General features: G+C 44.9%; 1 protein-coding gene across 7 annotated transcripts in view; it reads left to right on the top strand.

The window, feature by feature from the left end:
• LOC144537385 (collagen alpha-1(XIV) chain-like) overlaps positions 1-16,214 on the top strand; it is a 223,784-nt gene that overhangs the window by 150,957 nt on the left and 56,613 nt on the right. For all 7 annotated transcript variants that reach the window (XM_078281063.1, XM_078281065.1, XM_078281064.1 and 4 more), the window contains 8 exons: positions 2,556-2,695; positions 3,187-3,310; positions 5,838-5,981; positions 6,402-6,566; positions 8,020-8,058; positions 9,678-9,816; positions 10,920-11,062; positions 12,007-12,116. In XM_078281063.1, the coding sequence (XP_078137189.1) occupies positions 2,556-2,695; positions 3,187-3,310; positions 5,838-5,981; positions 6,402-6,566; positions 8,020-8,058; positions 9,678-9,816; positions 10,920-11,062; positions 12,007-12,116 (1,004 nt within the window). The remainder of the gene's footprint in view (positions 1-2,555; positions 2,696-3,186; positions 3,311-5,837; positions 5,982-6,401; positions 6,567-8,019; positions 8,059-9,677; positions 9,817-10,919; positions 11,063-12,006; positions 12,117-16,214) is intronic.

Below are 16,214 nucleotides of genomic sequence, written 5' to 3' on the forward strand. Positions count from 1 at the left end.
AGTGTCATGTGTTCATGACCGTGTCATGTCACTCTTATGTAGATATCTTCAAGTAAAGTGTTACCAATACTTCTAATACGTCCCTGAAACAAACCGAGCATTCGGGAGGAGAGTAAAAGGTGTTGTTACATTTTATATATATCCATTTTTCCCTCTCAGTTTTTGCAGGTGTGCGCTTTGTGGTACACAGGAGTAAAATGTAGGGTACATCGTATATGTCCCCTCAAATTAGCCGTGCATTGTGGGTATTTTATAGCGAATGAAATTAACAGCGGAGAATTTGAACACCACTACAAGATGGCAAACGTTATAGTGCACTATTTCTGTGATAGGGAACGGTTGCTAACACAGCTAGTGTTCTCCACGTAGATACCGTCATAAGGCGTGTAAATAAGTGATATAAGATAAGATTTAATTCACAACCTCTCAGCTCTTTACATAACGTGCTGCCTCACCCCTCTCTGTCTCCGCCAGCAAATGTAGGAAAAGAGTTTTGAGGTTTCAGCATGAGTGCAGACTTACAATAGCTGAAATTAACTAACCGAACATAAATCTGTATTAGCACTTCTCCCCTCAGAGAGCTTGATCAATGCAAGCCACAGGGTGGGCTTTTATTGTGGAAAAATATCAGTTTATTAGGTAAATGTTTGCAGTAATCAAAGAGCCGATGACAGAATTAAAGCCGTGTGCAGATCAATCCGGCAGCAGCTGACCCTGAGAGGTGATTTAATTTGAGGAGTAATTGGACGATCGTTTGAAGGAGGCAACTTTTAGTGAGTTTCAATCGTTGGGACCTCATTCCATCCAATCAATCGCAGGTTTACTTCACTCAAAAGCTCTTTTCACTCTTCTTATTCCTGAGTCGTCATCCGTCAAAGTCAAAGTCAAGGTTTGTTTATCTGCACGGCGATAAAACAGAAAGGAAAGCAAAGTTATAAAACGAGTCAAACTAAGACGAGAAAAAGCAAAGACAGCTGAGAAATGAATGCGGAGCAAACAACAGAACAACAGCAAACAACGAAAAATATTTCATATATTTGCTGAGAGAATTTTTTGCTTTTCTCTGCAGTTGGAATGATTCAAATAGATCTGTGTATTTAAAGCGATTAAAGCCTCATAACGTCCACTCATCTACAACAAGAGTGTCTAACTCCTCTTCACTAAGGGGCCTTCACTGGAAAATGAGACTCACGTCAAGGGCCAGACATGTAGAGCCTATTAACGTGCTTTTATTTAACCAAAAAGTTAAATATGTTTGACTTTTTGATAGTATCAAATCATAACGAGTTATCTCGAGACACTTGACAGATAGAGTAGGTCTAGACCACACTCTATCATTTACAAAGAACCAACAATTCCAGTGATTCCCCCAAGAGCATGCATTTAGTGCGACAGTGGCGAGGAAAACTCCCTTTTAGGGAGAAACCTGGGACAGACCCAGGCTCTTGGTGGGCGGTGTCTGACGGAGCCGGTTGGGGGGGTGATGAACAGTGGCAATAATAGTCACAATAAAGATAATGGAACTATGACTAGAAATAGTAGTTGTTGTAGTAGATCATGGCGTAGGAGGGCACTGCAGGGCGTAGGAGGGCACGGCAGGGCGTAGCAGGACATAGCAGGGCACTGCAGGGCACTGCAGGGTGTAGCAGGACATAGCGGGGTGTAGCAGGACATAGCAGGGCACTGCAGGGCACTGCAGGGCATAGCAGGGTGTAGCAGGACATAGCAGGGCGTAGCAGGACACAGCAGGGCTTAGCAGGACGTTGCAGGGTGTAGCAGGACATAGCGGGGTGTAGCAGGACACAGCAGGGCGTAACAGGGCGTAGCAGGGCTTAGCAGGACGTCGCAGGGTGTAGCAGGACATAGCGGGGTGTAGCAGGGCATAGCAGGACACAGCAGGGCTTAGCAGGACGTCGCAGGGTGTAGCAGGACATAGCGGGGTGTAGCAGGGCATAGCAGGACACAGCAGGGCTTAGCAGGACGTCGCAGGGCGTAGCAGGACATAGCGGGGTGTAGCAGGGCATAGCAGGGCACGGAGCAGGACCACGGCGACAGCTGCAGCCATGATTTAGGTGCCACCCTAATCCAAGGAAAACTGCTGGGCGAAATATTATTATCGCATGTCTCATACAGCCTTCTCACATGCAATGTGGTGAAAGAACGTACGGTGGAGCAAGCTAGAGAGAGACTGAAGAGAGGGAGCGCCTCGGACAAAGCCGTGAATCGGAGAAATAAAACGTTTTTTTCGACAATTCACTTCTACTGGAAGTGTAACTGTAGCAAGCATCTCACTAGCACGAACGTTATCCACATTCATATTTAGACGCATGATGTATTCAAATGATATATCCAGCTACGAAAAGCCTGGAAGTCGGAAGCTAGGATGGAAGTACAAAGACTGTTACGGTTGTGTTCCAGTTGGACTGTGTGTAGAACTTGTATGTATGTATTTTTCTTGTATGTGTTTATACTTGCTGCACACCTAATCGCCCTGCGGGGGACACAAATGAAGTTGAAGTTGATCCCTCTCCTCGCCCTCTCCCTCTCCGTCTCAGTCTGTAAAGCAGCCAAAGCCGACCTGGTCTTCCTGGTCGACGGTTCCTGGAGTATCGGTGATGACAACTTCCTGAAGATCATCCGCTTCCTGTACAGCACCAGCGGAGCTCTGGACCGGATCGGCCCGGATGGCACACAGGTACCACAGGCGCATTCAAAACTTCAATCTGAATCATTTATCGACCACGTTTACACGCACCTAATATTGCGTTTTTTTTTTTTTTTGGGCCGGAAACAATATTCTCACCAAGCTGTTTACATGGCTAATGAAAGTGAATATTACGCTAATATTCCCGTTTAAATGCAGCCGTGCAAAATACGAGTTTCCCAGCGGTAGTGGACTTGTTGGAGCGTGTGAACACAGCCTCCCTCTTTCATTCCTTCAACCAGCTTCTTCAAGAAGGTCGGCGTTGCGGCGTTTGCGTATATCCAAAAACCTGTTGACACCTAAGTCTCTGATCATGTTTAAAGGTAGCCGTGTGTCTCCTCCTTTCTTTCTTTTGGGCCGTGCATCTCGACACCCAGTCGACCCACCCTAACTGTTTCTTTACATTCGACTTAAATGTAAAACGTTGCCCCCTTTATTATCGTTGACTTGTTATGTCGCTGTGTTCCTGTGTTGTGTGGCAGGTGGCCATCGCGCAGTTCAGCGACGACGCCCGGACCGAGTTCAAGCTGAACTCGTACGGCGACAAGGAGCGTCTGCTGGACGCCATCAACAAGATCTCCTACAAGGGAGGAAACACCAAGACGGGTGAGTGCACAGCGGACAGGCTGCCGAGGGGAGACAAACGCACAGCGTAATGAGGAAGAACGGGGAATCGTTTCCGTGCTAGAACGGCTCCTGAGTTATTGAACGCTGCCAGAATGTGTCATCGTAGTCGGGTAGAGTTTTCAGCCAAGGGCGTGACGCGGTCCACTTTGGTCAGTTAGGACAGAAGACAAACAACTTCTCTCATTTAAGGTGGCTTATTAAAGCTGGGATAATAATAGAAACTTGTATACAAGGATCTTTCCGGTTTGAGAATCCACAGTCAGCTGGTCGCTGTTTCTCTGTCCCTTCTCGCCCCAAAAAGAATGCAGTTTCAACAGTCACAGTCCAATATATGAAAAATGTGCAGGCTATTGTGATTGGCTAATACTGAGGCGGGAGGCTGCCGTGGTTTAAACTTGGGCGCTTCTTGGTTGGTGCACCAAGACTGGTCCCAGTCTCTTCGCACTTCATCCATCCAATGGTAGAGGACGACTTTCAGGAAGATTTCGTGTGAGACGAGGCAACAGTCTAACGTGTACACACACACGCACACACACACACACACACTTTCTAATAACATTATCAATACTTATTGACTGGCAGGCAGACACACAGATAATTAAATCTGTGTGTCTGCTTTTGTGTCAGTATACGTGTCTGCAAGTCACACAACAACACGTGCACTTCCCTGTGAACACGTGTCTTCATGCATACATTCATGTAGAACACAGAAGAGCGTGTCTGCATCAATGCCTCCGCTCTCGTGTAAGATGCACGGAAGCCTATATTTCTCGAGAGTGTATGTAATGAGAGGGAAGACCGCGGGGAAGCAGCGAGAGGTGGAGTCATTAATCAGTGTTTACAAAGCAGCGCAGTCAGTTCCTCCTGCAGGGACGAGACTGCAGAGAGAGATTTGTAACCGCGGCACCGCTGCGGAGGAACTCTCCCGCCGCTAATGTCACACCGTAAAGCATTAATCCTGCTTTTCTATCAGGCGGCAGCAGTTTGGGGAGTTTAAAGGCACTCAGTCGCCTCATTCTGCACACTGCAATTAAGAAAGCCTTTCCCCCAGTGTTCCCAGCAGGTCTGCAGAGGATTTGATTACTGGATTTATTTGACAGACCTGGCGCGACTCCATTCTTTTATTGAGATGTAATAACCGTGCACAGTGTATTTGTGGTGGTAGCTGACCCGGGGTGGGGGTTGCACGCGCGGAAAGAGGTGCCGACTCCATATATTTATTGTGCAATAAAATATTTTTATTCAAAATTCTGCAGGTAACAATTCAAAATTTTGAATCAAATGGTATAATGAAGTAAGGGAAGGGGGCTTTCGCACCTGACAGCAAAGTCCAGTTCATTTGATTAGTACGAACAGGGCACGACCCTATCTTTTTCCCAAGGAGCAAGTTTTGCTCCTCAGTTGAAAAATGTAGGAGTGACTTACATAAGGTAACTGCTATTACTGTTGTAGCTAATTTGTACAATATTACAATAGTGCTATGAATACAAAACATTATGAAATGTAATGTAACGTTTTTCTATTTTGAAATATTGATAGATAAATTGTCCGTGATGTAGAGTAACAGACTGCCCCTATAGTCAGCATGCATGTGAACCGCAGATTGTTGCAAGTGTAACCATCATAGTGTGAAATACAGTTTAACTGCTGCTGTTACACATGGCTCGCATCACTTTTAATACTGATAGCAGTCGGAGCTCCGGCGGGCGGAGAGCTCTGCGTCCGTCAGCAGCAGTTTCTCGCTGCGCCGCCCGGGCCCCAGAGCATCATGGTCACCTGGAGAGTCCGGTACAGTCTTCACTAAGACATTAACGCTGGCTGCTGAAAAATCTGACGTTTTGGCGCTCGTGATATTCCTCTGGCGCTGGCTACAGCCTCTTTAAGGGGCGCCGAAACTTTCTCTACGCAGTATAAACCCTGAATAAACACCGGTAGTAACTTCATAATACTAACCATTAAACTCCGGATCGACTCTAGCCGTCTTCTCTCCGGGGGGAAAAGATCGATGTCGGTCGATGTCTTCTTCTGTGTGTTAATTAGCGGATCGCAAACCAAGGTTAAGGCTCATACCGCCACCTACATTACTGTATCAGAGTGTGTAGCATAATCAATAGCATTAATTAATCTGCACGGAGGAGTAGGGTCTTGTGTGTGTGTGTGAGAGAGAGAGAGAGAGAGAGAGAGAGAGAGAGAGAGAGAGATATATATGTATATATGGCAGTATGTGGCGGTCAACATTGATTGTGTGGCGGGCCGCCACACAATCAATCAATGTATGGGAAACACTGGTGCAGCAGCTCTGTGGTCCGTCCCCCATCAAACATCACATCCTGAAGAGAAAAGCCTGTGACCAATCAGCCGACTGTTGTTATTTTGGTTAACTGTATAATATATAATATTGAATAAATATTTTTTTTTTTTACCCGTCACACGTTCCCAGTGAGGTTCAAGGTCTTGTTTTGTCTGCAACGTTTCGCCGAATGATTTGAACCGTTTGCCCAATCAGGTCGAGCCATCCAGCACGTGAAGGAAAACATCTTCACGGCAGAGGGGGGGATGAGGCGGGGGATCCCCAACGTCCTCGTGGTCCTCACCGACGGCCGCTCTCAGGACGACGTCAACAAGGTTTCCAAGGAGATGCAGATGGAAGGTCAGAGCTGTGCTGTTTACAAAAAGTCACAACAGTAAAGTTCATTATTCCTTATTCATTATCATTCTCCTTAAAAGAAAAAGACACACAACACTGTAAAATATGATCAGTACTCACAATACAATATACAACACGTATACTTCAGTACAAATGTACTCCGCTACATTCCAGAGAGAAATATTGTACTTTTTACTCCACTACATTCATCTGTTACAGCTTTAGTTACTAGTTACTTTACACATTAAGCTCCTTTACACTTTCTACAATGGGAGGATTTTTATTTACTTTTCATACTTTAACTATATTTTTATGATACTTACATACCTTTACTTAAGTGACATTTACAATGCAGGACTTTTACTTGTAGCACAGTATTTTTACAGAGTGGTATTAGTACCCCCTCTCTGTCTTCCTGTGCAGGCTACATTGTGTTTGCGATCGGCTTCGCTGACGCGGACTACGGCGAGCTGGTGAGCATCGCCAGTAAACCCAGCGACCGACACGTCTTCTTCGTGGACGACCTGGACGCCTTCACCAAGATCGAAGAGAAGCTGGTGACCTTTGTGTGCGAGGCGGCCACTGCCAGTGAGTAACCAAAAGTATCCAACAGTCTGAGGGAGCCGCTTTCTGTTTGTAGTAGGCCTGTAACAATTATTACATATATAAGTATTACGTTTCATATACTGCCGAATAGACAGACGGAGTCGGTGTTGACACCACTAACGTTGCTGCTACAGTCCAAACTGGAACAGTTACATGGAATGTATTCATTTAACGTGCTTAGACATACTAGTCTTTAATATAGTATTAATGAACGTGGGATAACGACAGACTGTTCGATGACCCTGGGATAATGTTACTGATAATACAGTCAGATTGAATCATCTAAGATAAGCTAATGGTTAAGCTGTCTCTTACCTGGAGACTCAATCAGGTAGCTAACGTTTTAAATGTCGGGAAACGACACTTCTGGCCGTTCCGTTTGCTCGTTGGTAGCCTGGGAAAACCCTGACGAACTTCCGGCAAATTTGAGATCTGCTCTGCAAGTCAGTCTGGCCAAGAGCCCATTCAAGCCCATTTCCAATTTCTCCAAATCGAGGCACCAATCACAACCGTCGAGGCGGGCTTCACACGATGACGATGGCGCAGCGACGGCAAGCAGCTTCTTGTTTACATTCAACATGACGGCCACCGAAGCGCAGCAACCCGTTGATGCCGCTGTCGCTGCTACGTCACCCGGATCGTTGGTCTGATTGGTTGAAGGACTATCCAGTTGCGCCCAGAGGCATTTGAGCGGCGTCCGTTGGTGACGCCCCTTTGGAAATGGGCTGTGAATGAACCTTCCCCAGACCCACTCTCAGTTACAACTGAGAAGGGTCCGCTGTCAACCAGGCTAGCTCGTTGGTCCAGTCATATATAACGTACGGACAATCCGACCCAATACAGCTCAGTTTATTTAATGTATCTTGCTCTGGCAAGCGGTAGAAGTGCTTTTGAGTAGCCCATACTGGGTTAACGCTGTTATCCAGTCAGGGGGAAAGGATTGTTTTCCCCCACGGCGACTCCGGGCCACCGGCCACGCCCCCAGCTATGACGAGTCACCGACTGAGTGTATTATTGTGTCCTGCATGAAGAAAATGTGCCCAGCCCAAACAGGCACACCATTATTTACACCAAGGGACCAGATACCAGAATAGCAACATCAACTACCTATCGTTAACAAATGAACCTTCTAGTCGTTTTCCCCCCTCGCTTTAGAGACAAAGGTCGCCAACTTATACACATTAGATTTAAACCACCACTCCGTTTTGTCGAACATGATTTTGAACAGACATTTCTTTTAAGATGGGTGTTCTGAACTCGTCATAATAAGGACAATACAACAGAAAATGAGATTCATTCCCAACTTCTCCTAATTCACGTTCCGCCTTTTTATCTTCTTGGACGTTTTTTTAAAATCTGTATGTAATACTGGAAGAGATCACTGAAGTAATGTATCGTCTTAATCAAACACAACTGTTTCTTTTTATTTTTCCAGCGTGTCCGTCCGTGCCGATGAGCGGCAGCACAACACCAGGTAACCGACAACAAGGAAGCAGCACAGAGTTAACTCCAAGAGAAACCCTTTCCATGCACCGCTGGATGCACAGTATATTATCTATGAGCAGTACAGTGTGTTGGATGTGCAAGATGCTCATTATCATGTAATGTTGGCACTGCCAGGATGATTACAGCTGAGCTTTCTGAGTCTTGCTCTTCTAATAGCTCTTCTTTTTTACTTTGACGTCTGGTTTCATTAATAAGACTGAATGTTGGTTAAAGTGTAAACAGGTTGGAACATAGACACAGAAACGCAGCTCTTTGGGCTTAAGAACTCGGACACACTTTTAAAAATACATATTATACAATTATACATGTTAATACAATACGTTTACATGCATGTATGTGTTTCTTTTGTACACATTTTGGGAGGGCCGTCAAGTCAGCATACGACACCTTAGACCTTCGATCGAGATAAGGAAAAACTCCCCAACAAATGTTTTAACGGGGGAAAAAAGGAAGAAAGCTCACGAAGAGCAACAGAGGAGGGATCCCTCTCCCTGGGCGGATATATAAACTCAGCAAAAAAAAAAAAAAACGTCCCTTTTTCAGGACACTTTAAAGATACTTTTGTACAAATCAGAATAACTTTAGGGATCTTCATTGAAAAGGGTTTAAACAATGTTTCCCATGCATGTTCAATGAACCATAAACATTGAATGAACATGCACCTGTTGGTTGAAAAGACAATAACAGCTTAAGGGCGGTTAGGCAATTAAAGTCACAGTGAAAGTAAAGAGGCCTTTGTACTGACTCTGAAAAACACCAAACGCCTGAGACAGCGCTACAGGGAGACAGGAAGCACGGCTGATCGTCCTCGCAGTGGCGGACCACGTGTAACATCATCCGCATAGGATCGGTACATCCGAATATCACACCTGCTGGACAGGTACAGGATGGCAACAACAGCCGCAAGAACTGGCCAGTCTGGTGCAGTACATGAGGAGGCGATGCACTGCAGTACTTAATGCAGCTGGTGGCCACACCAGATACTGAGGGCTGAAAATCTTTTAATGTTCATACAAATATGTGCATATGTTAAGTTTGCTTAAAATATAAAAGCCGTTGAAAGTGACAGGACGTTTCTTTTTTTGCTGAGTATATAGGACTACGATTGGATTAAAACCTATGACCGGTGCACAGGGGCGGACTGGGACAAAAAGTCGGCACTGTAATTTCCGTCCCTTGCCAGCCCAATTTCAACGCGAGGACATTACTTGCTTTATGGTTCCAAAAACCAAATACGCACACACTGGAGCAATCCATAAAACCTTCAAATAAACTACCATGGCACCATCTTAGAATGGAATTGAAATGTTTACATATTATTACATACTTAAACACCCAGAACACCAAAGTACGAAGACATAGCGGATCAGGCGCTTTTATTTTGAAAAGTAGAAGCCCCGACGGCACCAGACGGGAGATTTACGGGAAATAAATGTTATTTCATAAAAAGCTTAGCTTTATTTTGCATTTAGCTTCGATGTTGGCTTTTGAGTTTCTGAGTGCACCTAACTGTCTTCAACCATTCTTATGAAATCAGCAGCTGCTCTCTTTGGATATGAAGTTCCCATTCCTTCCTCCTGTCTCCAGGTTTCCGTATGATGGAGCTGTTTGGGCTGGTGGAGAACCGCTACGGCAGCGTCTCCGGTGTTTCCATGGTACCCGGCACCTTCAACACCTTCCCCTGTTTCCACCTGCACAGCAACGCTTTAATGGCACAGCCGACCAGGTACTGGGACAGATTCACACAAGTTTTTCACAAGTCTCCTCCCTCATAATAAATAGATTACAAGCTCCGAAATCTACAGCTGAGTATCGACTGTATCCACAACCCATAATGCACGCTGTTCGGCCCTAAATAGAGAACATGTCCGCTAGGGCTTACGTCTCCACGTCTTGGCGCGCTAGAGAAAAATCCAACCTTTAAGGACACCAATTTTCTTTGTGAATGAATAATGTAGCGTAAATAAATAAATGTTCTTCCTCAAAATACAGGGAGGCATAAGTCAGTACACGCCTATGTTAGATTCCCATAGAGGCAGGCAGACTTTTATTTTGAAAGGCCAGTTATTTCATGGATCCAGGATACTATGATCCTGATATAGTTCCCTTGGCCCCCACATCATCACATACCCTTCACCATACCCCCACATCATCACATACCCTTCACCATACCCCCACATCATCACATACCCTTCACCATACCCCCACATCATCACATACCCTTCACCATACCCCCACATCATCACATACCCTTCACCATACCCCCACATCATCACATACCCTTCACCATACCCCCACATCATCACATACCCTTCACCATACCCCCACATCATCACATACCCTTCACCATACCCCCCACATCATCACATACCCTTCACCATACCCCCCCACATCATCACATACCCTTCACCATACCCCATCACATACAGAGTACAAAGACAACGAAATACAGTTTGCGTCCAACCAGAAGTGCAAAAACAGCAGAAAAGTGCAACGTGACATACAGGTATAGACAGGTGGTGCATAGACAGGACAAGAAATATACTGCAATGTAGACAGTAGTGTACAGTTGGTTTATAGAGGGTGGTTCAGGGTAGAGCTGGGCAATATATCAATATTATATCTGAACAATGTATGAACACACATGTACAGATACAGTATGTGCAATAATTAGAATAATATAGATATGTGCAGTGTATTAACAGAATATATTATAAGAAAAACTGAATAAATATGGATATTCAGTATGAACCATATAGACGGAGATGCTTGAATCCAGCCCTAGTTTTCCTATTTACCTGTGCGTGATGTTTCCCTTCTGGCTCACAGGTTCATCCATCCTGAAGGGCTGCCGTCTGACTACACCATCACGCTGCTGTTCAGACTGCTGCCCGACACCCCGGAGGAGCCCTTCGCCCTCTGGGAGATCCTCAACAAGAACAACGAGCCGCTGGTGGGAGTCATCCTGGACAGTGAGTCTGGCATCTCAGCTGTGTGTGTGTGTGTGTGTGTGTGTGTGTGTGTGTGTGTGTGTGTGTGTGTCGGGGTGGGGGGATGTCTCTGGTTTCCACTAACACGTCTACACCAACAGGGTACCCGTGGGGTCTTAAAAGTCTTTAAAATGTCTTAAATGTAATATTTGAAAAATAAGACCTTACATTTCTTTAGAAAGTCTTACATTTTGTTCACAAAGGTTTAACATTTCAATTGTCCTTTCATAAGATTGTCCTTCATTGTCTTTCATTGTTTTGTCACAAAGCATATGTATGTATGTGCATATATATATATATATATATATATATATATATATATATATATATATATATATATAATACTTATATATAAGTATGTATTGAGTACCACACTATATGTTGTATTAGGTTCAAGTACTTACAACAACAATTAGTTGTATAGCCTAAAATCCTATTCCATTGTTTCCTACTTACTTTTGCCAGTATTTTCATGAAGTTGGTATTAAATTTCATTCTAAATGTTATTAAAAAAGTTCTTAAAAAGTCTTAAATTGAACTTGTGGAAACCTGGGGGTACCTTGACCAAGACATTTGTCTTTTCTGCTTTATAACTATGAATATAAATCCATCACAATCACAAACTGAATATATAAAACATCAGGGATGCTTAGTGTTGTCATGCAACAATCCAGGTAAAAGCTCAAGAAATCAATACCTATTTTATAGAAAGAAATGAATATAAACAGAAGGATTTTCAGAAAGGAATGCATTGCCCAATACTTGGGATTTGCCTTGGTGATTGGTGCATACATACAGAAACAAATACAGAGACTGTTTAGAAAGGGAAAGTTTTGTCAAGTGTTTGCCAGTCTATGCCAGAAATAAACTGTGCTTTATTTTCTTTTCCGTTGTTGTTGACATGTAGTTTGTGTGTCTTCCCGCAGACGGGGGAAAGTCTCTGACGTTCTTCAACAACGACTACAAAGGAGAGTTCCAGACGGTCACTTTCGAAGGACCAGAAATCAAAAAACTCTTCTACGGCAGCTTCCATAAGGTCAGAATCTCCCCTGTGATGTGTTGTCTCAACACATTCTCACTCTGCCATCGCGTAAAATACGGACTCTCTACCATTGTCTCTCTACATACTACTCTCTACTGCTGTCTCTCTACATACTACTCTCTACTGCTGTCTCTCTACATACTACTCTCTACCGTTGTCTCTCTACATACTACGCTCTACCGTTGTCTCTCTACATACTACTCTCTACTGTTGTCTCTCTACATACTACTCTCTACTGTTGTCTCTCTACATACTACGCTCTACCGTTGTCTCTCTACATACTACTCTCTACCGTTGTCTCTCTACATACTACTCTCTACCGTTGTCTCTCTACGTACTACTCTCTGCCGCTGTCTCTGTACGTACTACTCTCTACTGTTGTCTCTCTACATACTACTCTCTACCGTTGTCTCTCTACATACTACTCTCTACTGCTGTCTCTGTACGTACTACTCTCTACTGCTGTCTCTGTACGTACTACTCTCTACTGTTGTCTCTCTATATACTACTCTCTACTGCTCTCTCTCTACGTACTACTCTCTACTGCTGTCTCTCTACATACTACTCTCTACCGTTGTCTCTCTACATACTACTCTCTACCGTTGTCTCTCTACATACTACTCTCTACTGCTGTCTCTGTACATACTACTCTCTACCGTTGTCTCTCTACATACTACTCTCTACTGTTGTCTCTCTACATACTACTCTCTACCGTTGTCTCTCTTAACACTACGTCATCTTACAGCACCGTGGTCGAGCTGCTGCTCTGCACGGTGCGTTCCATACAGACACTGAAGGGTGATTTTTGCGTCGGTATCTGACGCGGAGAGAGCGTCAGTATTTTATGAGTCGGGAGGGAGAACGGGTTGGTTGTCTGACTGATTGATCTTCCATCCGAGTCACTGACACTCCAGATGTATTTACACTTCAGCCTTAACATGTTAACCAGCATGTTGTAGGATATAAATGATGGTAACGTAACAGTTTTGGATGTGGAGCTGGCACACGTTTCAATAATCAATGATGAGGTTAATTCCTGCTTTGTTTTTCCCCGCCCTCGTTAGCGTGACACGGCTGTGTGAGTGTTCGCATAGGGACATAGAAATGAATGGGAATGCAGCAGCAAAATTGTTTTCGAGAGAGGCAGTTTAAATACATTCTGGGATAGGAGGAAAACAAAACTCTCTGGGTTGTTTTGAATTTCTTTAAACCAATCAGAATGGTCTTGGGCGGCGCTAAGCTCCAGACGCAGCGACGGTGGCTCTGCTAAACAGTCTCAGGAAGGAACTTGTTTTGGTGGAACATTTGCAACCCGCAAAAGAAAACGCCACATACAATATTACATGACGTTAACTGCTGACGCAATACAGTAACGTGAGCTATTGAAATTAGCTGGATACATGGTCCAGGGTTAAGAAGGAGGAGCGGGGTGATTTACACAAAGAGAGCACAGAAAATGTCTATCTGGAGAGATTTGGGAACTTCTGTCGGTAAGGGTATAACCATTTAAAGGGGCCATCCCCCTTCCAGTACATTAGGATGGCACAACGTGTAAATCTGACATCATACTTCTGTAATTTTATCATCAAATGTCCTGCCAAAAACCGCTTCATACCTGAAATCGTCAGACAGATTTAAGAAACGGCAAGAGACTTGGTTGAATATGATCAAATTACAAAAACGGTTACGTGACCGCTTCATCTCCCACACATTTGTCTCAGGCTCCGCCCCTCGCCTAAACTAAACAACATATATCAGTCGGTGACAGGGGCGATTCTAGGATCAGACCTTTAGGGGGGGCTCAGCCCCTAATGAGAATGTGACACGGATACAGTGCCTTGCAAAAGTGTTAACCCCCCTTCTGCTAAACTAAACCTGACACTTTATAAGTCACAGTCGTAACGACCAATTTGACCCAATGTTCTAACATTTGGGTTCTAATCTGCGCCATGAAATGACCAACTTCTTCTCTGGGGACTACCAACGTTAAACCTCCCAACCGCACGCCTGCTCTCCGTTTGTTCACAAAGGGGATTGTGAACAAAGGCAGTATGGCGTCTCTTTGTGCGCTCCACGTCCGTGGTTCCTTTGTCCTGGGGAACCCCAATGGGCCACGCCCACTTCGCCAGGGTATGTCCACATATGGAAACGCGCGTCACACCGTAGAATCAACCTCTTACTGGCAGAGGGGACGTCTCCATTTGTAGAACTAAATAAGCTGCAACGACAATTGTTAGGGAAATGCAATATAGCCACAACACCCTCTGACAGATTAGATAGAGATTCAGCCAAAGGCGGGAGTCTGGCACAAACTCCTCCGATTGGCCAAACTGTTAACCATCTGTTAACCCTTTCCTTGACGGGGTTACAGGTGCGTAGCATCGGCGACAGACACACAGGATATTAAACCTGTTCCAAGCCCTTTGAACCTGTAATTCTTTGTCCACTAACAGACAAGTTAGCAAACTTTTTTATTTATTATAATTTTTAGGAGGGCTGGGGGGCTTGAGCCTCCCTAAAAAGGGTCTAAAATCGCCAGTGATCAGTGAGATCGCGTCTGACACTGACAGTCTCCTGTTGCGTGCTACCTGTGAGGAAGGAATACTCTGGACTGTGTCGGGACCTGATTCTTCAGACAGAGTCTGGAGTTCGAGCCGGCTTTTTGATCCAGTGTCCGTCGGTGTTGTCACTACCCGATGTGAGTCGAGTGCAGATGTGAGTCGCGCAAGCTCAGATTTAAACGGTTTACGGCGTATTGCTAACGTTAGCTCAAAACGCCATGCAAGTGACAGCCTTTGTTGTGTTTGGTTGCTAACGTTAGCTCAAAACGCCATGCAAGTGACAGCCTTTGTTGTGTTTGATTGCTAACGTTAGCTCAAAACGCCATGCAAGTGACAGCCTTTGTTGTGTTTGGTTGCTAACCTGTAGCCAGCAGTGAACCAACTTCGTCACGTAGGTCCATTTTTATTGTACTGACGTTACAGAAGTCTCTCGTTAGCATCTTGTAGGCTACTTGTCGCAAAGTGACGCATGAGCAACTCACATCTGCACTCGACTCACATCGGGTAGTGACAGTGTATTGACTCCTTTGTTTCCTCAGTCGTCTCCTCCGTACTTTCCCCTCCCTCCTCCCTTTCCTCCTCCTCCTCCCTGGCACCCATTCTTCTCCCATCTGAATGCTGGCTGAGCAGGGAGACGGCGGTGTGAGTCCTGACAGGCCGGCTGTAATAGTCGAGGCCTGAGTCTGAACCTGCTCACAGTCGTGTTGTGTTAGTGCCGGTGTCACTTCTGTCTGCTCGCTGTCAGCGGAGCTTATCCTGCTTACCTTTTCACCTTTCTTCTGCTTGCTGTGTGTGTGTGTGTGTGTGTGTGTGTGTGTGTGTGTGTGTGTGTGTGTGGGTGCGGGTGCGTGCGCGCGTACAGAGTGGATTTTATAATCCCAGAGGGCCTGTACAGCACCTGAAGAGTCTGTGTTGGTTTGTGTGATTATGGATCAGAGGGCATCTCTGATTTGATAGTCGTCTCTGAACTTTCGGCGAACTTAATTAACTTGAAAAGACTGAACGGTCCCCTCTGAGTCACAGACTTTTCCTCAGCTTCGTAACGCCTTTCACAAGTGGCAGATAAACTCAGAATGTTTCTGGCTGTCATCATTTCTTAGTTCCTGAAAAGCTGACATCTTGGAAATATGACAAGAGCGTAGAAACTTCCTTTAGGGAGGTGTTTTTTGTCGGATAGGGTGGTGATGCTTCACACTTCACAACAACAACAGGAGGAACACACACACACACACACACGCTCACACACACACACTCACACAGCTTTGTAATAACATTATCAAGTCAAACATGCACTTTCCTGTGCGCACTTTGCATCATGCATACATCTGTGTAAAACACAGAAGAACGCGTTTGCGTTAATGCCTCCGTTCTTGTATAAGATGCACACACACACACACACACACACACACACACACACACACAGGTTATGCAGTAGATACAGTTGCACACTTTGTGATTGCAGTTTGAAAAGCTGACTCTCCAGGTGTACATTATTCATTTAAATGTACTTAGAATTGCAGCCACATTAGTG

This window comes from Sander vitreus, chromosome 22 (genome assembly GCF_031162955.1).
Source record: "Sander vitreus isolate 19-12246 chromosome 22, sanVit1, whole genome shotgun sequence".
NCBI classification, from domain to species: Eukaryota; Metazoa; Chordata; class Actinopteri; order Perciformes; family Percidae; genus Sander; species Sander vitreus.